We start from the raw sequence: 26,793 nt of genomic DNA, 5'->3' as shown, positions 1-26,793 counted from the left end.
GCCCACTTCTGCCTTTTTTCCCTGACCCCATATCCATCCTCCTTAGCTCACCCAAAAAATTGCTGCAAAATGCAGGGTAAATGCCATTTTGAAATGTCAAACCTTCAAGGGAACAGGCAACAAGTCTGCTCCTGTGGGAAGTCCTCCCTAAGCAGGTCCTTGCTATGGGGCAGCAGGAGAGGTTTCCAGGCTGAGAAAGTTGCCTTCAGGCTGGTCACAGCAAAACCACACACTTATGTCAGCACAGTGCGGAGCTGAGGAGCAGAAACTGCCATTTCAGACAAAAAAGAAACCTCCCCCCCAGCAACAAATTGCCTCCAAAGCAGGTTACCCCTCCAGACCAGAGGCACAAGGAACACCAAAAGACTCAGGCTATGATGTAGCATGACTTTAATGAGAAGGAGAAGGAAAATAAACCAGTTCAGAGTATGAGAAGTGCATTTCCAGTGCTCGGTAAAGAAATGGATAAACCCCACTCCGGGACAAGCCAATCCCTACAAGGTGTTCCTCTGCCCCACCACCCCATGACTATCATCTTCCGTCTACAGCCTGCTATAAGCATTTTTGCCCAGCCAGTAGTAAATTCTGTGTAGCACTGCAGGGTGTGAGACCTACATGGAAATATAAAGTAAGGCTTAGCGAGAGAAAGGTATACAGAGGCACGGTCTCGAGTGACAAGCTCGCATGGCTCTCTTCCTCCTGGGGGGGGCTGCAGGTGCCCCCCACAGCTGGGAAACCCACGGGCACTTCCTTAGTCCTCTTCCCCAGTCTTGGTCCTGTGCTTTATTCGTCCTTCCCGACACGGCCGCTCTGCTGGCATCGGCGGGAGGAGGTGACGGCGGGGGACACCCCTACAGCCCGCTGCCCAGGCACAGCAGTCCCCCCCTCCCCAGCCCCCTGGGACTGCCGGAGGCCACGGGGACCCCACAGCACCGGAGGTAGCTCCCGACTGCCGCCGACGCCGTGGACCCCACTGTCGTGTTTTGCGGGTAGGAGCTGAGGATGGGCCCGGGCAGGGTGACCACGACAGTGGGGGGCTGGATGACGGCGGTGGAGTCCCCACAGCGACGGAAGCAGGGCTGGCTGCAGCTGGTGGCCAGCGGCTGGGGACTGCAGGAAGAGGGCAGGCACAGGTCGTAGCAGGACATCGCTCGGCGAGGACGTACACCTGAAAGCCAGAGCCAGGGCGTAAATGCAAGGCAGAGGCTGGTCCATCCCTGCTGAGCCCTCATTCAGCAGCTCCCATAATAAGAGGTGCAGGAGAACTAGCTAGAGGGTGAGCTTGGATGGTTTAGAAAGCCTGAAGGAAGGCTTTCCAAATGGGCAGGAGACAGCTTCCCCCTTCCCTCGCCCCACAACCCACTTGGGAGAAGCGAGGAATTTGGTTTGAGCTGCACGTCTGGGGAAGCTGGAGGCACCAGATGCTGCAAGCACTGAAAGCAGACCCACTCCTGCACGCTGCCTGCCTTCAAGCTGACAGCAAGCCTTCAGCAAGCGAAATGCTCACTGAGATGCACCTAGTTGTAGCAAAACCCACTTAAATCAATACAACATGAGCTGGACTTAATGCAAGCTGAGCTATCCCATCCCAAAACATAAGGGACCTCTGATGCCCTTCCATAAATGGGGACACATCAGTCCCTGCAACCTGGGCATGTGCTATTCCTTTTTTTCTTCAGCAAGGAAAACCATGCAGGCTGCACCTGGCTATGTGGTTACAGACCCTGCAAGCCCTACATCCCGCAACCCCCTGAACTCCTCGTTCTGGAGCAGAAATAAACCCTTCCCTGACACCCTCCGCAGGTGGGAGGGAGGCAGGTAACAAACCTTGAACTCTTGCGGAGGACCGGGCACCAGGCATCGGTGAAAGCAACAGCTCAGTGGGGAGGAGACGGAGCCTGTCTCGACTTACCCAGACGGAGGCGGCGGCAGCAGCTGGGAGTAGGTTGTGGGGCAGGGCACTGAGCGGGGTTTTATACGGTGCCCCAGCCCCCGGGGGGGAGCGGGTGCATACCTTCCGCCTGAAACTCCCCAACAACCGGCAGTTTTCTCCTGGAAAGCTCCCCCGACTGATTAAACAGTTCCCTCTTTCATCTGTCATGTTTTGCTTCCATTTAGTACTGAGTAAGATTGAAATGATTTGGGCTACAGCCATTAATTACCTTGCTTCCTAAGGCCAAAGTACATTTTAGGTCTTATGCCACCAGGCAGGAGAGTGTTTCAGCAGAATTTAGGGCAGGCGCATCCCTGGCGCATCGCTCCCCATCTTCCTCCGAGCACAACAAATTCTGGTCCCAAGTCCACCTGAGGTGAGCTCAGGGATGTAGGCTGAACACAAGAGACATGCATTTGTAGGTAAAACCTGCGACAGCGGTCTCATCGACAGCAGGAAAACCGGGGGGGCGGCAGGGATGAGGGTGCTGGGGGACCATGCACAGCTGGGAGAAAAATGCTGGAGGACATTTCTCCTGCCTCAGCTGCCCAGGTACTAGAGACGAAGACTTGAGCTAGCCTGGCATAAGCAAAGCATTACGCTTTTGGATCCACTTAGAGGATTTTGCCTTTTTTTTTGTTATTATTCCTCACGTCTGGGGTATGAATTCTGGTTGGAAGGCACATCACATTTTACAAGCAAAGTAATCATGGGCTCTGGAGTCCACCCCTGAAGGTGACGCACGCCAAAACTGACTGATTTTGCACAGTGAGCTGATTTCCGAGGCCAAGAACTTTTCCATCCCGCTCTTTGGATATGCTAACAGCGGTGAGCCAGAAGTTCACAGCTATGCTTCCTTGTGATGGAGTGACATCATCAAGACTTTTTTAATTACAGGCTGTGGCGTGGCACCGGATTGCTCTGCTGAAAGCCTGTTAGCTGCTAAACAGCCAGGGAGTCGCGAAAGTCCTTACCTGCACTTAAATGTGAATCACCTGCATGTTGGGGAGAGGGAGTCGCTGACATGGTCCCAAGCAGGGGAATGAGCCATCAGGCTCTAGGGGCAAGGAAAGTTTGAAGAAGGCTTTTCATTTCACGCCAGCGGAGCCCAGATGAAGCCACAAACATCTTCTGCCCCAGAATAAACCACGGCAGTACGAGGGCACATGTACTATGCATGTGTGGAGCCAAGGGTTGTCAGCATTGCTGTTAAAGACATGCCTTGTAGGGTTTTGGGGGTCATTTTAGTTCCTAGGGTGACTTGGTCTTGCAGAGCCATGGTTGATAGCACTGAATCGTCCCTAGTGACTCCTCCCTGCCCAGCCTGCCAGGACAAAAAAGCCTTTCAGAGGTGCTGCGGTCAAGCCCAGCTATTTTTAACATCATTCGGGAAGGGGAAAGAGGAAATCAGCTTTTCCGAGGTGCAGTGGAGGACACGTGCTTCAAACAGAAGCAACCTTACAGCCTGCTGGAGTAAGGCAGAAGGCTGTGCTTTCATCACAACCTCCTAAACGGCAATTTGGTGAACAGGAAAAGATAAGGCTTTATTTTAAGCTTTACCTTGCTGCTTTTTGCACCGGTCTTGAATAATAAAATGATGCCATGGGTGCACCTTGGACCCACAGCCTAAGAATTAATCCCTTCTTTTGCCAATCAGGGTTTCTTCCCCTTCACTAATCATCTTCCATCTCCTTTTTTTTTTTTTTTTTTTTTTTGTGCCTCTGTGCACTTCTGTGATCCCAGGGAAGACAGCCCTTCCTGGGGGAACTCCCTTCCAGGCTTCCAGACACAGGCTAGGATCTTCTCATTTGCAACCTCATGGTGTGTTTCAGTGTTGCAATCCAGTTTAAGTACTTGAGGTTCTGCTCACATTGGACCATCCTGTCCCAGAATATCATCCACAGATGCAGCAATGCTTGAAATAAATGCACAGGGGCATTTAGAAAGAGTACATTGCTGAATGTGAGCAGATCTGTGTACTGAAAAAAGTCCTTTGCCTGGAGAAGGGGACAGGGGAAACAAAAGGCACGTGTCAGAAGTTAAAATAACCGGATTTGTGTAATGAATGAGATTAAAACAAAGGAAAACCATAGGGGAAAGAGCTCTTCCTGGAAATGCAAGTATTTAGGAGAAAGACAAGGACTGGTTTTTCCAACCCCGATTCATTTCAGGGAATGAGCATTTTCTGCTTGAGACATGACTTTCTCTGGAGGAATGACAAAAATGAGAAAATTTCACCAAACCAAACATGTCAGACCATTTTCTTAACTTCTGCAATGGATCCAGGATGTGTGGCCATCTCAGCCCAGGTTCTTCCTGCAGATAAGCCCAGGACAAATACTCACTATATTTTTCTTCCCAGCCCCAGCCCCAGCAGCACTTTGCAACTCCAATTTCACCGCTCTGCATTTTGATTTCCAACAACCAAAGGGCTGGAAGCCTCTGAGACCAGCTGGAGGGTGGAAGCTTGCCCCTGCCCCAAAAATGTCTCCTGAAAGCCAAATGTGAAGGTACATTTTGGGGCAGCAACAGACCCACTGCATCCCATCTCCAAGGAACGCCTGCATCCAGCGCGCTCTCGCCCGGGGCTTGCCCCGGGGGTCGCAGAGACCTGCCGGCAGCAGGACAGGTGGGGACCGCTCCCAGGCGGCTGATGGGCGAGCGGGACACCCCGGTGCCAGGCAGCAGCATCCTGACGCAGACAGACCCACCCAGGCGGCTGCCCCTCCACCGCAGCCACGGAGCATCCTTGGCTGCCCGCGTCCTCGCCGGGGTAGACCCGGGGTGCTCCAGGGCCGCTGGCTGCAGCCCGGGGAGCGAAGCCCAGCCGGTGCCGCTGGGGAGAACCAGGCTCTGGCTGCCGTGCGCCGCCCCGGGGCCGCAGATGATCCAGTTCCATGCCGCCACACGTCCCCTCTAATTGCTGGGTCCCCAGGTGGGCTGATGCTCCACAGCGTCACCCAGGCTGGCACGTCCCCCCCAGGAGGCCGCGTCACCGCGCACCAGGGCAGGGGCGCGTGTCTGCCGGGGCGGACACGGCCCGGCAGGGTCGAAGGGTGTCCCGAGGGAGTCAGCTTGGCTCCCCTCCTGGCTGCCTCTGCCCTGCAAGCCCCCAGGTCCCATCCTGCTGCAGCAGCCCCCAGGCCACGCACCACCACCCGAGGAGGAGCCCGCACCCACCGCCCCTGCCCGTGTCCCCCTCTCCAGCTGCCAGTGGGTGTTCCTCTGGGGCTGGAACCCCCTGCACCGAAACCCATGCCTTTTCCCCAGGAAATCTCCCGCATCCCTCTTGCAGGGCGCCCGGCTGTCCCGGCACGGACATCCCCTTTCCCGGGGCGGCGAAGCCGGCCAAGCACCGCGGCGTCTCACGGCAGCGGGACGGGACGGGGCCGGTGTTTCCCTGCGGCCCGATCACTGTCTCTGGCTCGGGAGAGGCTGGCGGAGGGCAGCAGCTCCCAGCTGGTCCCCAGGGGCATCTCCCCAAGGCACGGCAAGGAAAGGTGGCCCTAGGGAAGGTCGAAAAGCCAGCGCAGGGCTGGCAGCACGGGCAGCTGAGACCGAGCGTCCTCGCCTTGCCTCGGGCCACGGCGCTGCTTGGCCACAGCCTCATCTGCGGAAAGAAGGGGTGGGAGCGGGCAAGGCTGGCGCAACACGTTTCCCCAGGTGCGTCGAAGCACAGACACGCTCTGAGAAACGCGAGGCTTCCCTCTCTGCAAGACCGCCGGGAATTCGGCACCTAAACACCCCCCAGCAGGCGGTTTTTTACCGCTTTCCTCTTCACCTTGCAGCCGCTCACCCTCTCCTCTCCCCAGGAACCTCCACTGCGAGCACTGCTGCAGACAGGGGAGGGAGCTGCCAACACCCAGCGGCCATGCCATCCTCAGGAAAAGCACCTCTGGGACGCGGGGATGGCTCAGCGAGACACACCTTTGTCCAGGGCTGGCTTTTGGCTCCCGTGGGCACGACAGGGCTCGTGTGCGCGGTGCAGAGAAGAACAAATTGGCTGCCAGACAGCAGAAGGGAATAAAGCAGAGCCCAGGCTCAGGGTGTGCCCGCGTCGCTGCCCGGCCAGCACGGCCAGCCTCTTGCTGCCCTTCCCTGCCCAGGGTTTGGTGCTTTGCCTCCTGGAGGAGACGCAGTTGGCTGGCGGGAGGGCTCGGGGAACGGGGGGGCACGGTACCCCGCTCCTGCACGGGCCTGCGGGGCCTGGCACGTTGCACGGAAGAGCAAGGCAGGTCCCCAGCAAGCGGGAGCAGCGATCCAGGGGCAGACGTGTATTTAAGCTGGCAGGGTAAAACAGAGAGCGGCGGGAGGGAGCCGGGCACTGCACCAAAAGGTTGCCCGCGGGTGGGGTCCCGCGACGAGGGTGGGATTCGAACCCACGCGTGCAGAGCACAATGGATTAGCAGTCCATCGCCTTCACCACTCGGCCACCTCGTCCCCCGCTTCAGTGCCTTTTGTAAGGATTTTTTTTCCGTCGTATTTGACCAAAGGCTGCAAACCTGTTGCTGCTTCTTCAGGGTACCCGCTGGGGAGCCAGGCTGGGCAGGCAGAGCCCGGCAGCCCCTGCGCCTGGCCGTGGCAGCCATCTGCCCACCTGCCTGTTGCAGGGCAGCTGGACAGGGCAGCAAGTGTTTGCAATTTACAATTCATTTGCCCCTCTCCGTGTTCCCTTCCGTCTCTGTATTCAGAGGGTGATAAAGGGCGAGGTCGGATTTATTTTTGCCATAAAAGAGTGTGCCCCAGGCTTTGTTACTTGTTGCGGGTCTCCATCCCCCCCACGCCACCACCCGCTTCCAACCTGTGTCCAGATGGGTTTCCTGCATGATTCAGCACCGGTTGTGCAAATGAATGGGGAAGATGGGGGGGGGGGAGCCAGCACTGGATGTACCTCTTTATTTCCCAAATCCCCTGGGGTCTGGAAATAGTGTGGGTCATCTCTCCCCCGAGGTCCTGAGGGAAAGGAAGCAGAAGGAAACTCCTTCCCCGCAGAGTGGGATCACTCGGGACAGAGGGGTGGGGGACTCCACTGCTCTGGGCAGGGCAGAGACCCCCAGCTTGGGGCAGGGAGGAAAAACAGCCCCAGGGCCAGGCACCACTGGGAGTCGAACCCAGGATCTCCTGTTTACTAGACAGGTGCTTTAACCAGCTGAGCCATGGCGCCCACCTGCCCCACTGCCATGGGGTGCCCCCCCAACACACCTGACCCTCTGCCCACCCCACCCCCCACCGTGCCCCTCACTGCTGCCCCAGGTCTGGGGTACCCCAGCCCCTAAACCCTTCTCTATCTGCCGCTGGGAGCAGCCCTAGTGCTGACCCTGGGCCCTGGCACAGGGAGTCCAACACATCCCCTACCAGTGCCAGCTGGGTTTTGGGGTCCCAGCCCCTGTGGGGATTTGCTGCCCCCCTCCCCTTTCTGTGGCAGAGCCCTGCCAGCTGCCCCCAGCCCCTGCACTGCCCCAAGGTGACTGCCTCTGTCTCAGCTCTCTTTCTAGCTCCTCACCCCAGGGGTCACCAGGGGACCTCATGGCATTGCCCACCTACCTGGCTCACCCATGAGTGCCCAAGGCTGACCCAAACCATCTCAATGTGGCCTCTGAGGTCTCAGGCACCCCTAAAGTCTCTAGTTTTTTTGAGAGGTGCATGAGATACCGGAGGGGGGGAGAGTGGCCAAGAGCACCTGGCCAGTGCAGTGGGTGCTGGTGACACCCATGCTCACCCAGCTCCATTTACCTCCTCGTGGCCTGGCCTGACCGCTGTACTGGGAGGAGGACCTGGGAAGGGGACTGAGACCCCCTTGGCCATTGCCACCCAGCAGGAAGGCGGAAACGCGGAGGATGAAACACAGCCCCGCAGCACCCTCCAGTCGCACCAGCTGCCAAAGGGGACCCTCTATTGGGGATGTCCCTGACGCCTGGCACCAGCAGCTCCTGGGTGCAGGGAAATCTGTGCTCTCCCTTGCACAGGTGCTGGCAGCACAGGAAAGGCTGGAGCAGGGTCCCTGTGGGGCGGGGGGGGGGGGGGGGGGAGGGACAGGATTGGGGCTGGGTCCCAGCTGCGCACCCCGGCTCGTTGGTCTAGGGGTATGATTCTCGCTTAGGGTGCGAGAGGTCCCGGGTTCAACTCCCGGACGAGCCCCCCTTTTGGGCACCCACCTTCCCCAGCACTGTGTGGGACCGTGGCACAGCCGGGGCACAGTGAGGGGAGTGGTGCCCTGCACAGAGGGGCCGGTGCCAGGTCCCGTCTGGCACGTCCCCGTGGGCAGGACGGAACCCCAAGAGCCATCAGCGAGGTGCTGGCAGGGGCATGGGCAGGGAGGCGGATGGAGGAAGGGGTGGGCAAGGGCAGCTGGAGGCAGCGCTGGGCACCGTAGAGCAGAGCGGGTGCTGCCATCATCGTGTGGCCCGAGGGCCTGTTTTTGGGGTGAGGGCCGTGGGGGCAGAGCAGGGTGAGCGGTGGGGCAGTGGTGGGGGGTGAGGGGAGCTGCGCAGGCCCCCACGCCTGCCCATGCAGAGGGGATGTAGCTCAGCGGGAGAGCGCTTGCTTTGCATGTAAGAGGCCCTGGGTTCAACCCCCAGCATCTCCATGTCCTTTTGCCTCCGCAGCCCCCCTCCCTGCCAGCTGTGGGGCTGCCAGAGCCCCCCAGGCCCCTAAAATAGCCCTGGGGCTGCCTGCAGGCACGGCTGGCCTGGGGATGCTTCCCAGCACCTACAGAGAGGCTGCAGGGAATGCCCACAGGCGTTTCCCTCCCCTGCCTGGGTGCTGCGGGGTCTGGAGGCAGCTTGTGTCCCTTCCCCATGGGGCTTGGGGTGAATTTTGGTGGCGGTGGGAGTGGGGTGGTGGGTGCGCAAAAGGAGGGCTCGTCCGGGAGTTGAACCCGGGACCTCTCGCACCCTAAGCGAGAATCATACCCCTAGACCAACGAGCCGGGGTGCGCAGCTGCCCGGGCACCCCCGCCCTGTGCTGGGCAATGGGGTGCTGGGGGGGCACTGCTGCCCAGGGACCCCGCGGCACCGCGAGCTGCTTTTTGGCGACGGGCCCTGCCAGCGGGCCCTGGGGAGCAGAGCGGGGCTGAGGGGGTGTGCGGGGATGCACCGGCCACCCTGAAGAATTCCCACTTCCCTGAAAAGGGGCAGCCAGGGGGGCCGGGGAGTGCCTGTGGCGGGGGGCAGGTGTCCCCCCCATGTGCCCAGGGCTGGGGCTGTGATGGCCGAGGGGTGAAGGCGTTGGACTCGAAATCCAATAGGGTTTCCCTGCGCAGGTTCGAATCCTGCTCACAGCGAGAGATTTTATCCCTGCCTGGGTGGCAACAGTGGGGATCCCCGGGGCCTTTTGGGACCTGGGCTGGGAGGCTGGCAGCAGCCAGGGCAGTCCAGTCCCCACCCTGTGCCTCCTACCTAGGGAGCAGCTCCTGCACCCGGTAACCTGCTCCCTGCCTGAGTTCCCAGCAATCCCACACACTGGGGCTCTGATGGCCCTGGGACAAGAGGGCTACAGGCCCCCATGGGATTTTTCAGGTTTTGCTGACCCACAAGAGGTGACGAAGCAGAGAAGTGAGGTGGGGAGGTGTGGACCACTTTCCCAAGATGGCAAGAGGTTCCCCATCATCACCCTGTGCCATGTCCCCAGGGGGCTGGGGGAGCCGATGGGCAGAGAGCAGAGGGGAGGGAGTGGGCAGTGCCCCAGGGCAGCCCGCACCTGCGCTGGGCACCGGTTGGATTCTCACTTAGGGTGCGAGAGGTCCCGGGTTCAACTCCCAGACAAGCCCTCCTTTTGGGTACCCACTGCCGAGCACAGCCCCTGTGGGGATGGGCCACACACAGGGGGACACCACCCAGCAGAGGAGGGACAGGCGGCCTCCCCAGCTCGGCCACATTCCCTCTTGCTGGGACGGTCCCACCACTGACAGGAGCAAGGTGCTACCCGCTGCCCCGTGGCCAAAGAGACACGGCTCAGCCATGGCCTGGGTGGGGAAAGGTCTATTGGGGCAGATCGGGGCCCTGCTGCCACCACAACCCTCTGGGCAACTCTGCCCGGTGGCTGCATACAGAAAACCATGTCCCAGCTCTGCCCCACAGCTGTACCCCTCTGCCCTGACACCCTCACTACCCTGGGGGCACCTGAGGGACACCCAGTGCCTGCAAACCCCCGAACCCCACGGTCAGCAGCTCCGGGGGGCTGGGGAAAGAAGCAGTGACAGGGATCTTCTGGGTGCAAAGAGAAAGCCAGGTCAGAGGGGGACATCAGCTTTGGGGGACCCCCCGTTCAGGAAGAAAGGCAGGGGCTGACGCTGCAAAGCACCGGCCGTTTCCACCTCTGCCAGAGCCGGGGAGATGGCTGGGAGGAGGAAAACCCCCGGAGATGGTGGGAATCGGAGATGCTGGGCACTGATGCCCCGCGGCCACCTCCAGTGCTGGCTCCGTGGGCCGGCCACAGCAAGAGGGACCTCCGTGCTCGCAGAGTGTGCCGAGGGACACACGCAGCCTCGGCGGCCCCCCCAAAAGTGTGTGGGTGCAGAGGCTGGGGGTGCGAGGGGGTGCGGCACCCCGGCTCGTTGGTCTAGGGGTATGATTCTCGCTTTGGGTGCGAGAGGTCCCGGGTTCAACTCCCGGACGAGCCCCCCTTTTGGGCACCCACCTTCCCCAGCACTGCGTGGGACCGCGGCACACCAGGGGCACGGCTGCGCGGGAGTGAAACAGTGAATGTCTCAACCCTTGCGGTGGGGCAATTCTGCTGAGCAGAACAAGAACTCTGCCGGCCGGGAAGCCCGGGTGGAGAGGAGCGGATCAGCACCATCAGCAACAGGAGGGCGAGGGGAGGGCGGGCCGTGCCGGAGGGTGCGCAGCTCCCGGTTCTGGTGCGCTGTTCTGGTGTGCTGAGCGGGGCAGCTCACCACCCGTGGCCAAAGATCACGTCGGCAGGGAAGGGGAAACTAGTCCCCAAACGACCCCCGAGCCCACGGACCTGTTTCCCGAAGGCGCACAAGCTGCCCAAGGCACCTGATTAGCCTAATGAGTTCGAGGGCCCGCCCGAAGGAGGGGGTGCAAGAGTCGGTCAGAAAATCAGCATCGTCTCAGCGTTGTCATCAGGAACAGGAACACTACGCTACCTGACATCGGCCTGTTTGGAGCGCAGCGGCCGGCCCAAGGATGGAAGGGACCTGGCTGGAACCCTTAGAGAGAACGGCATAGTACTGTCAAAAAGGATGGATTGCAACTGTCGCCATAACATCGATGAAGAAATCATGACCTTTAGACGAACTTTGCTTCATTACAATACCAAAACACACCTCCTGGTCGAAGGCTGCCCGCCTCCAAGACTTACCACGCCTCGGACACTGACCCCGCGCCTGCGTGATAGCCTCGCTCGAGAAGGGCGGAGATATGATAATTGTATGCTGAGAAGGGCGGAGATATGATAATTGTATGCTGAGAAGGGCGGAGACTCCTGAGGCAGAGGTGGAGCAAGGTGTGTTACTAAGCATAAAAGATGACTTCTGAACAACGGGAGTTTGAAGCTTCCCCACCAAGGACCACGACGATCGACGACACAGCATCGGCTGGACCCGGGACCGTTAGGACGTCTTGAGATCAGCGGTGGTAGCTAGAACCTCTCTTTCTCCTCTCTCTAAACTTAAATTTACTTTTCTCCTTTCTTTCACCCATCTCTAACTATCGCGTGCCTCCTCACAGGCAATACGATAAAGTTTTACTGTGTGATTACTGCTCTCCCCTTTGGTGTTGGTCACCTTAATTTTGCACTTTCGAGATCGCAGCAAAAGAACCATCACGAGTCCACCGACTGGACCGTGACAGGGGGCAAGGATGATAAAAGGACAGAAACTGAAGCCCCATGCGTGGGTGCCCACCGGAACAGGACCCCTCGGCTGACTGAACGAACGCTGGACACAGGACCGGTGACCTCTCTCTGTTCTTCTCCCCGCCCCGCTTCTTATCTCTCTCTTCTCCCCTCTCTCCCCTCTAGCTCTCTTCTCTCCTCCGTAATCCCTACACGTCATCCCTTTAGACATAAACCGTTGGCCAAGTCTGGGACTAGGAGTGGATCCAGCTGCCCCTGGGCTCCTCTCTGAGGAGGAGTCTAGAAAGCCAGGGGGTCTGCTCTGGACCTCGGGACTCAACGGGAGGGCTCTCATTGTCTTCCCTGAACTGATTCCCAAATGAGCAAGGCTTGTAGTATACGTTTGGTGATGTAGGGTTAGCAAATGTTACACAGTTTAATGACACAGTTTCATGCCAATTTTTGTTGTGAGCATACCAATTTTGGTGGTGAGCATGCCAATTCTTGTTGTAAGCAAATAAAATTTGGGTATTGTGAATGAAAGGACCCCAGTGTCCTTTCACCTTAATCCTGACCTGGGAATCAGCAAACCTTAGTCCTCATCCAGAGAAATTGGGACGTGACAACAGTGAGGGGAGTGGTGCCCTGCACAGAGGGGCCGGTGCCAGGTCCCGTCTGGCACGTCCCCGTGGGCAGGACGGACCCCCAAGAGCCATCAGCGAGGTGCTGGCAGGGGCATGGGCAGGGAGGCGGATGGAGGAAGGGGTGGGCAAGGGCAGCTGGAGGCAGCGCTGGGCACCGTAGAGCAGAGCGGATGCTGCCATCATCGTGTGGCCCGAGGGCCTGTTTTTGGGGTGAGGGCCGTGGGGGCAGAGCAGGGTGAGCGGTGGGGCAGTGGTGGGGGGTGAGGGGAGCTGCCCAGGCCCCCACGCCTGCCCATGCAGAGGGGATGTAGCTCAGCGGGAGAGCGCTTGCTTTGCATGTAAGAGGCCCTGGGTTCAACCCCCAGCATCTCCATGTCCTTTTGCCTCCGCAGCCCCCCTCCCTGCCAGCTGTGGGGCTGCCAGAGCCCCCCAGGCCCCTAAAATAGCCCTGGGGCTGCCAGTGGGCACAGCTGGCCTGGGGATGCTTCCCAGCACCTACAGAGAGGCTGCAGGGAATGCCCACAGGCGTTTCCCTCCCCTGCCTGGGTGCTGCGGGGTCTGGAGGCAGCTTGTGTCCCTTCCCCATGGGGCTTGGGGTGAATTTTGGCGGTGGTGGGAGCAGCTGGGTGGGAGTGGGGTGGTGGGTGCGCAAAAGGAGGGCTCGTCCGGGAGTTGAACCCGGGACCTCTCGCACCCTAAGCGAGAATCATACCCCTAGACCAACGAGCCGGGGTGCGCAGCTGCCCGGGCACCCCCGCCCTGTGCCGGGCAATGGGGTGCTGGGGGGGCACTGCTGCCCAGGGACCCCGCGGCACCGCGAGCTGCTTTTTGGCGACGGGCCCTGCCAGCGGGCCCTGGGGAGCAGCGCGGGGCTGAGGGGGTGTGCGGGGATGCACCGGCCACCCTGAAGAATTCCCACTTGCCTGGAAAAGGGGCAGCCAGCAGGGACCCTTTGGGACAGGGGGACCCAGGCGTGCCCAGGGCAGGAGGGGTACAGGCCCCCCGCAAGGTTTTCCAGGCTCTGTTGCCCTGGGGTAGGTCTGGAAGTGGCATGTTCCCAGGATGGCAAGAGGGTCCCCATCATCGCCCTGTGCCATGTCCCCAGGGGGCTGGGGGAGCCGATGGGCAGAGAGCAGAGGGGAGGGAGAGGGCAGTGCCCCGGGGCAGCCCCCACCTGCGCTGGGCACCGGTTGGCCTGTGCGGTGCCCGGGGCCGTGGGGGACAGGATCGGGGCTGGGTGCCAGCTGTGCACCCCGGCTCGTTGGTCTAGGGGTATGATTCTCGCTTAGGGTGCGAGAGGTCCCGGGTTCAACTCCCGGACGAGCCCTCCTTTTGGGCACCCACCACTGGGCACAGCTCCTGTGGGGACAGGGCTCAGACAGGGGGGACGCTGCCCTGCACAGGGGGGACAGGCGGCCTGCCCAGATCATCAGCTCCTGCAAATACCAACATTCACCCCAAGCTCCCTGGGGAGGGGACACAAGGTGCCACCACACTCCGCAGTGCCTGGGCAGGGGAGGGAAAGGGCTGTGGGCATTTCTCCAGACCCTGCGGATGCCAGGAATCAGCCCCAGGCCAGCTGTGCCCGCTGGCAGCCCCAGGGCTATTTTAGGGGCCTGGGGGGCTCTGGCAGCCCCACAGCTGGCAGGGAGGGGGGCTGCGGAGGCAAAAGGACATGGAGATGCTGGGGGTTGAACCCAGGGCCTCTTACATGCAAAGCAAGCGCTCTCCCGCTGAGCTACATCCCCTCTGCATGGGCAGGCGTGGGGGCCTGGGCAGCTCCCCTCACCCCCCACCACTGCCCCACTGCCCACCGCTCAGCCTGCTCTGCCCCAGGGCCCCAAATACAGACTGTCAGGGGCTGCACTCCACCATCCCCACTGCTGCTTCTGAGAGTCTGTATCCTGGCGTTGGGGACATGCCCACCCCCCCAACCCTCTGCCCATCCCTGCTGCAGCAGGCACTGTTGCCCTCCCACCAGCCTGGCCCTGGTCCCACCACGGGCTGGGGTCACTCGTAGCAGCTGAGGGCGATGGGTGCGCAAAAGGAGGGCTCGTCCGGGAGTTGAACCCGGGACCTCTCGCACCCGAAGCGAGAATCATACCCCTAGACCAACGAGCCAGGGCACTGCATGATGGCAAGAAAGCCTTTATTGAGCTCCAGTACTCGGGGAACTGGTTGGAGTGGGATGGTAACTGAGGAAGCTTTTTTTGGCCCCGATGTGTGTTCTCACCTGGGAGGTCCCCCTTGCTCTCCCCTGGCTCCAGGGCTGGCACCTGGACATGACCATGCCCTGGCTCCAAAAGCCATGGGGCCAAGAGGACCAGCGGGCAGCAGGACCCCCAGGTGGAGATAGCTCCCAGGCAAGGGGATGTAGCTCAGCGGGAGAGCGCTTGCTTCGCATGTAAGAGGCCCTGGGTTCAATCCCCAGCATCTCCAGCTTTTGCTTCCTCAAACCCACTTCCTCCACGGGGCAGTGGTGATAAACTCCACTTCTGCCTCTGGAAGGCATTCCCAAAGGTGTGCCCGCACCCTGCACATGGTGGCAGCGGGCCCCTGGAAGCCCCTTCCCGACCCAGGAGGGGACGAGCCCAGGCCATGGCTGAGCCGTGTCTCTTTGCCCACAGGGCAGCAGGCAGCACCTCGCTCCTGGCAGTGGCGGGACTGTCCCAGCAGAGGGGACGTGGCTGAGCTGGGGAGGCCGCCTGTCTCCCCTGTGCAGGGCAGCATCCCCCTGTGCATGCCCTGTCCTCACAGGGGTTGTGCCCAGTGGTTGGTGCCCAAAAGGAGGGCTCGTCCGGGAGTTAAACCCAGCATCCCACAGGCCCACCAGTGCCCTCTTCTTCCTCTCCACCCATCAGCTCCCATGGGATGGGGCTGCCCTGGCCCCCAACCCCATCCAGCCATGGGTAAAATTCTCTCGCTGTGAGCAGGATTCGAACCTGCGCAGGGAAACCCTATTGGATTTCAAGTCCAACGCCTTCACCCCTCGGCCATCACAGCCTCTGGCTTCTCCCCGTGGGGCAGGGACACCCCTGGTTTGCCCTGGGGTCTGCCTCTGGGGAGAAAATGCCCCCAGGCCTGCTGTGGGGGCATCTGCACAGTCCCAATATCCTTTGGCAGACACAGTACCCACACGTGCTGGGGTTGGGAAAAGGGAATATCCGAGGGCATTCACCGATGGCTGGGAAAAAAATCCAGGTGCAGCCGAGAGCCTGGCCACAGGGCAGGCACCAAAGGGAAGTGTCCTCCAGCGATGCCCTGGGAGACAACGGGTTTCAGAGGCAAAAGGACATGGAGATGCTGGGGGTTGAACCCAGGGCCTCTTACATGCAAAGCAAGCGCTCTCCCGCTGAGCTACATCCCCTCTGCATGGGCAGGCGTGGGGGCCTGGGCAGCTCCCCTCACCCCCCACCGCTGCCCCACTGCCCACCGCTCAGCCTGCTCTGCCCCCATGGCCCTGACCCCCAAAACAGACCCTCAGGGCATGCACTGCCAGAATTTGGGGGTCCATCCTGCCCACGGGGACGCACTCAGCCAGGACGTGGCACCAAGCCCTCTGTGCTGGGCACCGCTGCCCTCATCCTACCCTGGTTATGCCACGGTCCCACCCGAGGGAGGCAGGTGTCCAAAAGGAGGGCTCGTCCGGGAGTTGAACCCGGGACCTCTCACACCCAAAGCAAGAATCATACCCCTAGACCAACGAGCCGGGGTGCTACACCCCAGTGCACCCCCCCAGCCTCTCCCCCCCCCAATTTTGGGTGTTGTTGAGAGTGGCTGATGCTGCCTTTTGCCCCTGGCACAGCCTGGAGCCCACAAATCTATCTCACTGTGCCCAGGATGAGGGGACAGTGTTTGGAGGTGGCCACAACACACAACTACCCTGGCCGCAGTGGCTGTGGGGGCAGCTGGACCATGGGGGTCAGCAGGGACCCCTGGGCACCCACACCTGCCCATGCGGAGGGGATGTAGCTCAGCGGGAGAGCGCTTGCTTTGCATGTAAGAGGCCCTGGGTTCAACCCCCAGCATCTCCATGTCCTTTTGCCTCCCCAGACTCCCTCTCTGCCAGCTGTGGGGCTGCCAGACCCCCTCAGGCCCCCCAGAAAAGCCCTGGGGCTGCCAGCAGGCACAGCTCGCCCAGAATTCGGGGGGTCATCAGTGATGCGTGGTGGGCACAGTGGTGTCTGCAACCCATGCCAGGACCCCCAAGAGATGGAGGTGCCCTGCCCAGCCCAATGCTGCGGTGTCTGTCGGGGGGAACAAGCAACGAAAGCCAACAGCTGGCTCCAAATGAGCTCTGTATCACCCAGACAAAGCAGGGCAGGCTTTGCCCAAGGAGAGGATTCCTCTGGGGGTTGGACCCAGGTCCTCTCCCATCTGAAGGTGGAACAGTACCCCAAGCCTGTGTTGGGCTCCCCAGCCCTCCCCCTTTACCCCACAGCCATGGGCTCAGTGTGGGTCCCAGCTGGCCCACTGGTAAAAGCATCTACAGATAAACTCACCCCTGACACCCCATGGCTGTGTGTCCTCAGCCTCTCTGGTGGGTTCCCCCTCAGAGGGGAGGGTTTCACCTGGCCCGAGGGCAAGTGGTCTATGGCTCCCTCTTGCCTCCCTCTCCGGGGACTGTTAGGGAGCAGGTTCAATGGTGCGGGAGCTGCTTCACATAGAGGAGTAGGTGAGGTGCAGGGGTGGGGGGCTGCTGGGGAGCCCAGAACCCTACCGCCCCTGCTTCCCCCCAGCCCCAGTCCGACTCCCATGGGCGGGGGGGGGGGGTAAAATCTCTCGCTGTGAGCAGGATTCGAACCTGCGCAGGGAAACCCTATTGGATTTCGAGTCCAACGCCTTCACCCCTCGGCCATCACAGCCCCAGCCCTGGGCACATGGGGGGGACACCTGCCCCCCGCCACAGGCACTCCCCGGCCCCCCTGGCTGCCCCTTTTCAGGGAAGTGGGAATTCTTCAGGGTGGCCGGTGCATCCCCGCACACCCCCTCAGCCCCGCTCTGCTCCCCAGGGCCCGCTGGCAGGGCCCGTCGCCAAAAAGCAGCTCGCGGTGCCGCGGGGTCCCTGGGCAGCAGTGCCCCCCCAGCACCCCATTGCCCGGCACAGGGCGGGGGTGCCCGGGCAGCTGCGCACCCCGGCTCGTTGGTCTAGGGGTATGATTCTCGCTTAGGGTGCGAGAGGTCCCGGGTTCAACTCCCGGACGAGCCCTCCTTTTGCGCACCCACCACCCCACTCCCACCGCCACCAAAATTCACCCCAAGCCCCATGGGGAAGGGACACAAGCTGCCTCCAGACCCCGCAGCACCCAGGCAGGGGAGGGAAACGCCTGTGGGCATTCCCTGCAGCCTCTCTGTAGGTGCTGGGAAGCATCCCCAGGCCAGCCGTGCCTGCAGGCAGCCCCAGGGCTATTTTAGGGGCCTGGGGGGCTCTGGCAGCCCCACAGCTGGCAGGGAGGGGGGCTGCGGAGGCAAAAGGACATGGAGATGCTGGGGGTTGAACCCAGGGCCTCTTACATGCAAAGCAAGCGCTCTCCCGCTGAGCTACATCCCCTCTGCATGGGCAGGCGTGGGGGCCTGCGCAGCTCCCCTCACCCCCCACCACTGCCCCACCGCTCACCCTGCTCTGCCCCCACGGCCCTCACCCCAAAAACAGGCCCTCGGGCCACACGATGATGGCAGCACCCGCTCTGCTCTACGGTGCCCAGCGCTGCCTCCAGCTGCCCTTGCCCACCCCTTCCTCCATCCGCCTCCCTGCCCATGCCCCTGCCAGCACCTCGCTGATGGCTCTTGGGGGTCCGTCCTGCCCACGGGGACATGCCCAGCCAGATTATGGCACTGACCTCGCTGTGTAATGTACCACTGCCCTAATCTGTGCTCTGCTTATGTCACAGCCCCATGGGCCACGAGGGAAGGTGGGTGCGCAAAAGGAGGGCTCGTCCGGGAGTTGAACCCGGGACCTCTCGCACCCTAAGCGAGAATCATACCCCTAGACCAACGAGCCGGGGTGCGCAGCTGCCCGGGCACCCCCGCCCTGTGCCGGGCAATGGGGTGCTGGGGGGGCACTGCTGCCCAGGGACCCCGCGGCACCGCGAGCTGCTTTTTGGCGACGGGCCCTGCCAGCGGGCCCTGGGGAGCAGCGCGGGGCTGAGGGGGTGTGCGGGGATGCACCGGCCACCCTGAAGAATTCCCACTTGCCTGGAAAAGGGGCAGCCAGCAGGGACCCTTTGGGACAGGGGGACCCAGGCGTGCCCAGGGCAGGAGGGGTACAGGCCCCCCGCAAGGTTTTCCAGGCTCTGTTGCCCTGGGGTAGGTCTGGAAGTGGCATGTTCCCAGGATGGCAAGAGGGTCCCCATCATCGCCCTGTGCCATGTCCCCAGGGGGCTGGGGGAGCCGATGGGCAGAGAGCAGAGGGGAGGGAGAGGGCAGTGCCCCGGGGCAGCCCCCACCTGTGCTGGGCACCAGTTGGCCTGTGCGGTGCCCGGGGCCGTGGGGGACAGGATCGGGGCTGGGTGCCATCTGTGCACCCCGGCTCGTTGGTCTAGGGGTATCTTTCTCGCTTAGGGTGCGAGAGGTCCCGGGTTCAACTCCTGGATGAGCCCTCCTTTTGGGCACCCACCACCCCACTCCCACTTGGCTGGTGCAGAGCTCATTTGGGACCCGGCTGTTGACTTTTAGCTCACAGAAACACCCCGCAGTTGCCAGGGCTTTGAGCTTAGCGTGACACACAGAACTGTCCCTCGTCCCCGGATTCCCAACCCTGTGCCCAGGCCCTGTGGTCTTACAGGTGACCCTGCTGTTGGGGTGGCAGCAGGATGGGGGCAGAGGCAGTGGCTGTGGCACATCCCATGGCTGTGGGGCACCCCATGGCAGTGGGGCAGGTGGGCGCCATGGCTCAGCTGGTTAAAGCGCCTGTCTAGTAAACAGGAGATCCTGGGTTCGACTCCCAGTGGTGCCTGGCCCTGGGGTTCTTTTTCCTCCCTGCTCCAAGCTGGGGCCACAGCTGGGGATCTCTGCCCTGGGCAGGGGACACACTAGAGGTTTTCCTCCAGTTCCCGCAGCCTCCCATCCTTTTGCCCTTTGAGGAGGGTCCAGCTGCAACTTCTCGGTTACCCCCTCAGTTGGGGGTTGCATCCCCGTGCCCTGGCAGGGCCAGCCGTAGCTCCCTGCTTCTCTGCCCCGCTGCCCTGGTTTGCCCTCTCCCAATGACGAAGCATGCTTTTACCAGAAGCTTATTTCAGGGTAGGACAGGGACAGTCCTGGAGATTCTGGGGAATATCTGGAAGTCTGGGTGGGGGCAGAAAGGACTTGGGAGCATCTCTCAGAACCAGGGTAAGTGTTGGGGGCTGGCAGCAGCACATATGCAATGATGGAGCCCATGGGGATGAGGGGAAGGTGCCCCCTGAGGGTACCAGGGCTAAGGCATCTGCCAGTGGATGTGAGGTCCTAGGAAAGTGGACCCCGGGGCACAGGCTTTGCTGCGGGGCTGGGTCATGGCATTGGGTGCCCTGCAGGGGGTTGCCAGTGTTCGTTAAGGGCAGAAGAGACGCAGATCATTCAGGGCCGTGTCATCCCTCTTCAGGCCCCATGCAGGATCCTGGATGTCTGGATGCCACACACCGCACTGGGGCACCAGGGGCTCCAGCCACCCCACTGGCCCCAGGCAGACCCCGGCCCCTCCAGGACGTGCCCATCAGAGCAGGCAAAGAGGGCACTGGTGGTGGCCACTTCATCGCTCAGGAGCCCGCGCTGCGGTGGCTGGACTCGCAGCACGAAGCCCACCAGGTGCCCTCAGTGGGTGCACCAGCGGGCCTCCAACCAGTGGCCCCAACTAGACGGGGAAGAGAGAAGATGGTCAGTGCTGAGGCCAGGAGGTGCAGGAGGAGGAGAGAGTGCAAGCCCTTCAGAGCTGGGGGCAGCTGTGGAGGAGGTTCTCCAGCCACAGGGAGGGGACAAGGACCACCGGGAGCTCACCTGCGACTCTGGGACTCAGCTGTGTAGCCGCCACTGGGGTCCCCACCGCGGGAGCAGTGCAGCCAAATCCCGTTGAGTGCCGTGTCGTCCTCCATCACACCCTGGGGTGGCTCTACCTGTGAGGGAACAGAGGTTCCCATGGGAGCAGAGTCCCCCAACCGGTTCTACCTGTGAGGGAACAGAGTCCCCATGGGAGCAGGGTCCCCCAACCAGCTGTGGGCACCGGCACAGAGGCTGCACCTTGAAGCTGACACCACTGGTGTAGAAGCCCTTGGGGCACATCTCCAGCCAGGCCCAGTCTCCCCTGTTGGACATGGCGATGACCGAGGTATCCCTCCCACCCAGGTCCTGCCCCTGCCCTGCGGTGCTGTGCCTGCGAGCCCCACGAGCAGCAGCAGGACCTGTCCCCCCAGCATGGCTGCTCTACCTGCAGCCAGCTCACCGGGGCCCTTTATACCTAGCAGGGCTGGCAGGAGGGACCTGGCAGCATCTCAGTTACCTTCCCAGGGTGCCCAGGCCTGTCAGATGGCCAGGATTAGCTGCAGCAGAGGGCTAATCCCCCTGCCAGGTGGGGTGCAGGGAGCTGATCCACCAGCTCTTTGTTTGGGTCCCTCTCCAGGCAGCTTGCCTGGAGCCACTGGGCATCACGGTACCAACCGGGGCTCAGGGTAGTATGGGGCCAGGGCACTTTCCTCTCCCCCCTCCAGGCTCCCACTGTGTGCAAGATGGGATTTGCACTCTGCCTTTTGCTCTTTCTTTCTTTTTTGCAGTTAAAATGGACGGGCATGTTCACCGACATCTCTGATGCAAATCCCTTCCCGTCTTTTCTGCCCTCTCTCCCTAAGGTATCCATTTCATCATGGCTTCATGCTTCATTTCTCCCAGTTTGCTTTCCAGTTGCACTCTCCTCTTTTGGAGGGTTATCATTTTATTTTTTAAGAGCCATTTTCTGCAGTAATACCTCTTTTAAGGATTTCTGAGTGGGTTTCTTCCATGAGTCTTTGATAAGAGACTTCCAGCCACCTCCATGCCAGGACCTGGGTGCCCTTTCAGATGCTGCTTCAATTTCTTCTGCCTGAGCTCTCTGGTTTCCTCCTGCCACCCTCTTTCCAAAGTCAAACGCTACTGCGGGGGGGACTGCTGACCTCTTCCCCTTGGGAGGATGCAGTTGCCACGGCGGCCCAGGCCCTTGCTACTACATCACCCCCCGCCCCCCTCCGCTGGGACTCGAGCCCAGGGTCCCCATGTGCCAGGCAGGGGCTTGAGCCAACCCCGGCCGCAGGCCACGCCAGCCCGGGCTGTCCCCATCTCCCCCCCGCGCAGCAGCAAAAGTCCCGACGAGGGTGGGATTCGAACCCACGCGTGCAGAGCACAATGGATTAGCAGTCCATCGCCTTCACCACTCGGCCACCTCGTCCTGCCCCGCACCGCGCACGGCCCCGCCCCTCGCTCACCGGCGAACGGGCCCCGCTGCCGCCCTGACGGCAGGTCGCTGCTGCCCCGCCGGGGTCCGGTCCGGTCCGGTCCGGCCGCACCGCCGGGGGAACTGCCCGCCGCGCTGGGGGCCGGCCCCGCCACCCGCCCGCTCGCTGGAGGCCCGGCCCGGGCCTGAGGTACCGTGGCCCTCTTAGCGCAGCCGGCAGCGCGTCAGTCTCATAATCTGAAGGTCCTGAGTTCGAGCCTCAGAGAGGGCACCGCTTTTGCCGCCCCTCCTGGCGGGGGAGAGACGGTCGCGGCGGCACCGGGGCCGGTCTTTTTGCAGGGCCGCCTCGCCGCGGAAGGGGAGTTGCGGACCCTGGGGCGCGGGGTATGGAGGGGAGGGTCTCGGGTGGTGGTGGGACAGGGCTGGGGGCCACCGCAGAGCCCTCTCAGGCGGCCGCGGGGCAGCAAAATGGCGCCCCGTCCAGCACGGCCAGCCAGGTGGGGCGGCAAAAGCGGTGCCCTCTCTGAGGCTCGAACTCAGGACCTTCAGATTATGAGACTGACGCGCTGCCGGCTGCGCTAAGAGGGCCACGGGAAGCCGGCCCCGGGCCGGGCCCTCAGCGGCCCCGCGGCGGGTACCGGCGGCGCGGACAGAGGCGAGGCCCGGCGGCGGCGGGGAGGGGCGGGGCCATGCGCGGCGCGGGGCAGGACGAGGTGGCCGAGTGGTGAAGGCGATGGACTGCTAATCCATTGTGCTCTGCACGCGTGGGTTCGAATCCCACCCTCGTCGCGGGACCCCACCCGCGGGCAACCTTTTGGTGCAGTGCCCGGCTCCCTCCCGCCGCTCTCTGTTTTGCCCTGCCAGCTTAAATACACGTCTGCCCCTGGATCGCTGCTCCCGCTTGCTGGGGACCTGCCTTGCTCTTCCGTGCAACGTGCCAGGCCCCGCAGGCCCGTGCAGGAGCGGGGTACCGTGCCCCCCCGTTCCCCGAGCCCTCCCGCCAGCCAACTGCGTCTCCTCCAGGAGGCAAAGCACCAAACCCTGGGCAGGGAAGGGCAGCAAGAGGCTGGCCGTGCTGGCCGGGCAGCGACGCGGGCACACCCTGAGCCTGGGCTCTGCTTTCTTCCCTTCTGCTGTCTGGCAGCCAATTTGTTCTTCTCTGCACCGCGCACACGAGCCCTGTCGTGCCCACGGGGGCCAAAAGCCAGCCCTGGACAAAGGTGTGTCTCGCTGAGCCATCCCCGCGTCCCAGAGGTGCTTTTCCTGAGGATGGCATGGCCGCTGGGTGTTGGCAGCTCCCTCCCCTGTCTGCAGCAGTGCTCGCAGTGGAGGTTCCTGGGGAGAGGAGAGGGTGAGCGGCTGCAAGGTGAAGAGGAAAGAGGTGAAAAGCCGCCTGCTGGGGGGTGTTTAGGTGCCGAATTCCCGGCGGTCTTGCAGAGAGGGAAGCCTCGCGTTTCTCAGAGCGTGTCTGTGCTTCGACGCACCTGGGGAAACGTGTTGCGCCAGCCTTGCCGGCGCCTTGCCCGCTCCCACCCCTTCTTTCCGCAGATGAGGCTGTGGCCAAGCAGCGCCGTGGCCCGAGGCAAGGCGAGGACGCTCGGTCTCAGCTGCCCGTGCTGCCAGCCCTGCGCTGGCTTTTCGACCTTCCCTAGGGCCACCTTTCCTTGCCGTGCCTTGGGGAGATGCCCCTGGGGACCAGCTGGGAGCTGCTGCCCTCCGCCAGCCTCTCCCGAGCCAGAGACAGTGATCAGGCCGCAGGGAAACACCGGCCCCGTCCCGTCCCGCTGCCGTGAGACGCCGCGGTGCTTGGCCGGCTTCGCCGCCCCGGGAAAGGGGATGTCCGTGCCGGGACAGCCGGGCGCCCTGCAAGAGGGATGCAGGAGATTTCCTGGGGAAAAGGCATGGGTTTCGGTGCAGGGGGTTCCAGCCCCAGAGGAACACCCACTGGCAGCTGGAGAGGGGGACCTGCCCTGGTGCGCGGTGACGCGGCCTCCTGGGGGGGACGTGCCAGCCTGGGTGACGCTGTGGAGCATCAGCCCACCTGGGGACCCAGCAATTAGAGGGGACGTGTGGCGGCATGGAACTGGATCATCTGCGGCCCCGGGGCGGCGCACGGCAGCCGGAGCCTGGTTCTCCCCAGCGGCACCGGCTGGGCTTCGCTCCCCGGGCTGCAGCCAGCGGCCCTGGAGCACCCCGGGTCTACCCCGTCGAGGACGCGGGCAGCCAAGGATGCTCCGTGGCTGCGGTGGAGGGGCAGCCGCCTGGGTGGGTCTGTCTGCGTCAGGATGCTGCTTCCTGGCACCGGGGTGTCCCGCTCGCCCATCAGCCGCCTGGGAGCGGTCCCCACCTGTCCTGCTGCCGGCAGGTCTCTGGGACCCCCGGGGCAAGCCCCGGGCGAGAGCGCGCTGGATGCAGGCGTTCCTTGGAGATGGGATGCAGTGGGTCTATGCTAAGGATGCACGCAGCCTCTGGACCAGTCACAATGGGATGTTTATGCCACTCGATCCTAGTTAGGCTCACTTCAGCCTCCAAGGCAGTTAATTGTTGGGATGCCTGTGTCACACCAGAAATAGATGGGTTCTGCCCCTTTATGGCTTGATGGCATTAGAGTACACTGTGGACCAGTGTTTCCTAGAGCCTTATACTCCTGTGGGTCTGACGTGCCAGGCCATCAAATCCACTGTCCAATAGACGCGGTTATCCCTTTCCTGCACCTGGCTGGAGGAAGGGCCCCTCTAATTCTGGTCAAAGTGTCCATTACCCACTTCTTGTAAAATTGACTTAAAGGGACTTCTAAGAGGATCAGAAGGAAGAACAGCCCTTCTATGCTGTTTGGAAACTGGAGCAGCATTTTTCCTGAAAGGATCCCCTTTTGTGATTGTTTTTCCTCACAACTCACGTACCTCTGCATCTAGGATTGAGGTAGGTTTTCCATCCCACTTCCTCATGTCCTCTCCGTCAACACACAGGTAAAACCACAGCATACCCCATAGTGTGTACCTTCTATATTCTCTTTCTTGGTCAGAGGAACACTCACTCCTAATAGCTGAGATACTGGTTGATACAGGTGGGGAGTAGGACATAGCCTCTCCGAGTTGCTGGAAATCCCAGGACAGCTTCTCCACAGCCAAAATGCAGGCTTGTAGGGACGAGGAGAGATTTTCATCTTGCTGGAGTTAGCAAGCCATTTTATTCCACCGTTGGTACCTCTTTGTCCTTCCAGGTCAGTACCGCCAATGGGTTGGCATAGGACGATGATGTACTCTATAAACTTCCACCATAGGGGTCATGTGCATTGGACTTCATCTGGATCTTTGGGTAATTGTGCATTGTCTGGGTCATAATAAATAACCTCTAGCATAGCTAATTCCCTCAGGCACTGGATACCTCTCTCCTTGGTGGTCCACTTGCCTGGGTGACATATAACATCTTCCCTGAAGGGGTACCTTTCCTTCACGCTTGACAGGAGTCACCTCCAGAGGCTGAGGACTTGTGTCCCTTTTCCAACTGCCTTGTCAATGCCACTTTCCCTGGAAAGCGATCCCAGCTGCTTGGCTTCCCTCTCCTCTAATTCCAGGCTACTAGCCTCATTGTCCCAGCATCAGAGCAGCCAGGTGGTAATGTGCTCAGCTGGACAACAGCTGAAATCTTTTTGCATATCTCACAGCTCACTCAGGGATAGGGATCAGGTGATTATCTCAGGTTCTGCCTCTTCCTCCTGTTCTCATGATGACCCTGGTTCACTTTCATCCCTTACTAAACTAAACAAACTGATTTTTTTGTATATTTCTTCTTCCTTATAGGGGCAACCGATACTGGTGCAGGTTGGTTCTCTGGTTCAGACACAGCACCCATTGTTGGGGTTGGAGTGTCTGCAGTGCCTGTCATTTTGTTGTCAGATCCAGAGACCTTCTCTTCCCCTTGAGGGTACTGAATAGTGTTGAACAGGGCTCAATAGGCATGGGCCAGGCCCCAGCACATTGCAGTGAGTTGTGTCTCCCTGGAACTGTCGGGATGACAGCATACATTTTCCAAATGTTCTAGTTTTTCAGGATTCTGCATTTGTTCAGGGGTGAATTGCCAAAATAACTGGAGGTGCCCACCACCCTAGGCACTTGCGCATACTATCCCACACACCCTGCCACTCATAATTATCCAGCCTCAGGGCAGATCTCTTAAATAGATCTTCTTAAATAGTTGTTTAATCCTACACAACACCTGAACCACATTCAGGGACATGCTAGTTCCTAGCAAGAGGACCATGCTGGTTTCAACATCCCAAGGATATTAAAAATTTTCAAAATTCCCAAATGCTATTATAATTAGCCTGGAGAAGGGGAAGGTGAAGAAAGCAGTCTTGCCCATAGATTGGCTCTCCAAGAAAAAGGGTGTAATTATTAATAGTTTCCCACAGATGGCTCCCTAAGTATAGAGGTGATGACAATGCTGAGTGCAAATATCAGATTAGTCCCACAACCAGTAATTTTATCATACCATAAACCAGTATTACATAATACATCAAAGTGAAAACCTTAATCCACCTGCAACAGATGATGAGCAGCAGCACAGGAACTACATACAGCAAGTGGGGTGATACATAACAGAACTCTAAAAATGAGCACCACATCTCTAAGAGCCAGTAAATCAACATTGTGACCAGTGACTATTAAACTAATATAATGAATGCTTGTAACAAATTCATTTTAACATGCTCTGGTCAGATCTGTCATTAACTCAACGCTTTGTGCCCCACGTCAGGCGCCAGAAAGGACTGTCATGCTTTAACCCCAGCCAGCAACTAAGCACCATGCAGCAGCTCACCCACTTCCCCCCCACCCAGGGGGATGGGGGAGAGAACTGGGTGTCCTGGTAAAACTCGTGGGTTGAGAGAAAAACAGCTTTATAGGACAGAAAGAAAATAATAATAAAAATTGGAATATACAAAACAAGTGATGCACAATGCAATTGCTCACCACTCGCTGACTGATGCTCAGTTAGTTCCCAAGCAGTGATCCCCCCAGGCC

The 26,793-nt window shown here is 60.7% G+C and overlaps 1 protein-coding gene and 26 non-coding genes across 27 annotated transcripts; 12 read left to right on the top strand and 15 right to left on the bottom strand.

Moving 5' to 3' along the window:
* Positions 1 to 6,291: 6,291 nt before the first annotated feature.
* On the bottom strand, positions 6,292 to 6,373 carry TRNAS-GCU (transfer RNA serine (anticodon GCU)). The gene has a single exon. It is a non-coding gene; the product is annotated as a tRNA-Ser (tRNA).
* A 650-nt stretch (positions 6,374 to 7,023) lies between these two features.
* Positions 7,024 to 7,097, bottom strand: TRNAT-AGU (transfer RNA threonine (anticodon AGU)). Its single transcript has one exon. It is a non-coding gene; the product is annotated as a tRNA-Thr (tRNA).
* A 902-nt stretch (positions 7,098 to 7,999) lies between these two features.
* Positions 8,000 to 8,071, top strand: TRNAP-AGG (transfer RNA proline (anticodon AGG)). Its single transcript has one exon. It is a non-coding gene; the product is annotated as a tRNA-Pro (tRNA).
* A 376-nt stretch (positions 8,072 to 8,447) lies between these two features.
* Positions 8,448 to 8,519, top strand: TRNAA-UGC (transfer RNA alanine (anticodon UGC)). Its single transcript has one exon. It is a non-coding gene; the product is annotated as a tRNA-Ala (tRNA).
* Positions 8,520 to 8,789: 270 nt separating this feature from the next.
* Positions 8,790 to 8,861, bottom strand: TRNAP-AGG (transfer RNA proline (anticodon AGG)). The gene has a single exon. It is a non-coding gene; the product is annotated as a tRNA-Pro (tRNA).
* Positions 8,862 to 9,133: 272 nt separating this feature from the next.
* Positions 9,134 to 9,215, top strand: TRNAS-CGA (transfer RNA serine (anticodon CGA)). Its single transcript has one exon. It is a non-coding gene; the product is annotated as a tRNA-Ser (tRNA).
* Positions 9,216 to 10,481: 1,266 nt separating this feature from the next.
* On the top strand, positions 10,482 to 10,553 carry TRNAP-UGG (transfer RNA proline (anticodon UGG)). The gene has a single exon. It is a non-coding gene; the product is annotated as a tRNA-Pro (tRNA).
* Positions 10,554 to 12,676: 2,123 nt separating this feature from the next.
* Positions 12,677 to 12,748, top strand: TRNAA-UGC (transfer RNA alanine (anticodon UGC)). The gene has a single exon. It is a non-coding gene; the product is annotated as a tRNA-Ala (tRNA).
* A 284-nt stretch (positions 12,749 to 13,032) lies between these two features.
* TRNAP-AGG (transfer RNA proline (anticodon AGG)) lies at positions 13,033 to 13,104 on the bottom strand. The gene has a single exon. It is a non-coding gene; the product is annotated as a tRNA-Pro (tRNA).
* A 526-nt stretch (positions 13,105 to 13,630) lies between these two features.
* TRNAP-AGG (transfer RNA proline (anticodon AGG)) lies at positions 13,631 to 13,702 on the top strand. Its single transcript has one exon. It is a non-coding gene; the product is annotated as a tRNA-Pro (tRNA).
* Positions 13,703 to 14,051: 349 nt separating this feature from the next.
* On the bottom strand, positions 14,052 to 14,123 carry TRNAA-UGC (transfer RNA alanine (anticodon UGC)). Its single transcript has one exon. It is a non-coding gene; the product is annotated as a tRNA-Ala (tRNA).
* Positions 14,124 to 14,424: 301 nt separating this feature from the next.
* TRNAP-CGG (transfer RNA proline (anticodon CGG)) lies at positions 14,425 to 14,496 on the bottom strand. Its single transcript has one exon. It is a non-coding gene; the product is annotated as a tRNA-Pro (tRNA).
* Positions 14,497 to 14,742: 246 nt separating this feature from the next.
* On the top strand, positions 14,743 to 14,814 carry TRNAA-CGC (transfer RNA alanine (anticodon CGC)). The gene has a single exon. It is a non-coding gene; the product is annotated as a tRNA-Ala (tRNA).
* Positions 14,815 to 15,296: 482 nt separating this feature from the next.
* Positions 15,297 to 15,378, bottom strand: TRNAS-UGA (transfer RNA serine (anticodon UGA)). The gene has a single exon. It is a non-coding gene; the product is annotated as a tRNA-Ser (tRNA).
* Positions 15,379 to 15,670: 292 nt separating this feature from the next.
* Positions 15,671 to 15,742, bottom strand: TRNAA-UGC (transfer RNA alanine (anticodon UGC)). The gene has a single exon. It is a non-coding gene; the product is annotated as a tRNA-Ala (tRNA).
* A 270-nt stretch (positions 15,743 to 16,012) lies between these two features.
* Positions 16,013 to 16,084, bottom strand: TRNAP-UGG (transfer RNA proline (anticodon UGG)). Its single transcript has one exon. It is a non-coding gene; the product is annotated as a tRNA-Pro (tRNA).
* Positions 16,085 to 16,337: 253 nt separating this feature from the next.
* Positions 16,338 to 16,409, top strand: TRNAA-UGC (transfer RNA alanine (anticodon UGC)). Its single transcript has one exon. It is a non-coding gene; the product is annotated as a tRNA-Ala (tRNA).
* A 749-nt stretch (positions 16,410 to 17,158) lies between these two features.
* On the bottom strand, positions 17,159 to 17,240 carry TRNAS-CGA (transfer RNA serine (anticodon CGA)). Its single transcript has one exon. It is a non-coding gene; the product is annotated as a tRNA-Ser (tRNA).
* A 272-nt stretch (positions 17,241 to 17,512) lies between these two features.
* Positions 17,513 to 17,584, top strand: TRNAP-AGG (transfer RNA proline (anticodon AGG)). The gene has a single exon. It is a non-coding gene; the product is annotated as a tRNA-Pro (tRNA).
* A 270-nt stretch (positions 17,585 to 17,854) lies between these two features.
* On the bottom strand, positions 17,855 to 17,926 carry TRNAA-UGC (transfer RNA alanine (anticodon UGC)). The gene has a single exon. It is a non-coding gene; the product is annotated as a tRNA-Ala (tRNA).
* A 378-nt stretch (positions 17,927 to 18,304) lies between these two features.
* On the bottom strand, positions 18,305 to 18,376 carry TRNAP-AGG (transfer RNA proline (anticodon AGG)). Its single transcript has one exon. It is a non-coding gene; the product is annotated as a tRNA-Pro (tRNA).
* An 880-nt stretch (positions 18,377 to 19,256) lies between these two features.
* TRNAT-AGU (transfer RNA threonine (anticodon AGU)) lies at positions 19,257 to 19,330 on the top strand. Its single transcript has one exon. It is a non-coding gene; the product is annotated as a tRNA-Thr (tRNA).
* A 573-nt stretch (positions 19,331 to 19,903) lies between these two features.
* Positions 19,904 to 20,762, bottom strand: LOC142031591 (vitelline membrane outer layer protein 1 homolog). Its single transcript, XM_075029259.1, is given in 5 exon segments — positions 19,904 to 19,974; positions 19,977 to 20,203; positions 20,347 to 20,462; positions 20,587 to 20,702; positions 20,705 to 20,762. Coding segments are annotated over 5 exon segments (588 nt in total).
* Positions 20,763 to 21,681: 919 nt separating this feature from the next.
* On the bottom strand, positions 21,682 to 21,763 carry TRNAS-GCU (transfer RNA serine (anticodon GCU)). Its single transcript has one exon. It is a non-coding gene; the product is annotated as a tRNA-Ser (tRNA).
* A 204-nt stretch (positions 21,764 to 21,967) lies between these two features.
* TRNAM-CAU (transfer RNA methionine (anticodon CAU)) lies at positions 21,968 to 22,040 on the top strand. The gene has a single exon. It is a non-coding gene; the product is annotated as a tRNA-Met (tRNA).
* A 244-nt stretch (positions 22,041 to 22,284) lies between these two features.
* On the bottom strand, positions 22,285 to 22,357 carry TRNAM-CAU (transfer RNA methionine (anticodon CAU)). Its single transcript has one exon. It is a non-coding gene; the product is annotated as a tRNA-Met (tRNA).
* A 119-nt stretch (positions 22,358 to 22,476) lies between these two features.
* Positions 22,477 to 22,558, top strand: TRNAS-GCU (transfer RNA serine (anticodon GCU)). Its single transcript has one exon. It is a non-coding gene; the product is annotated as a tRNA-Ser (tRNA).
* Positions 22,559 to 26,793: the final 4,235 nt, after the last annotated feature.

The sequence above is a fragment of the Buteo buteo genome, chromosome 5, assembly GCF_964188355.1.
Source record: "Buteo buteo chromosome 5, bButBut1.hap1.1, whole genome shotgun sequence".
NCBI classification, from domain to species: domain Eukaryota; kingdom Metazoa; phylum Chordata; class Aves; order Accipitriformes; family Accipitridae; genus Buteo; species Buteo buteo.
This window is presented reverse-complemented; position numbering and strand designations above follow the sequence as displayed.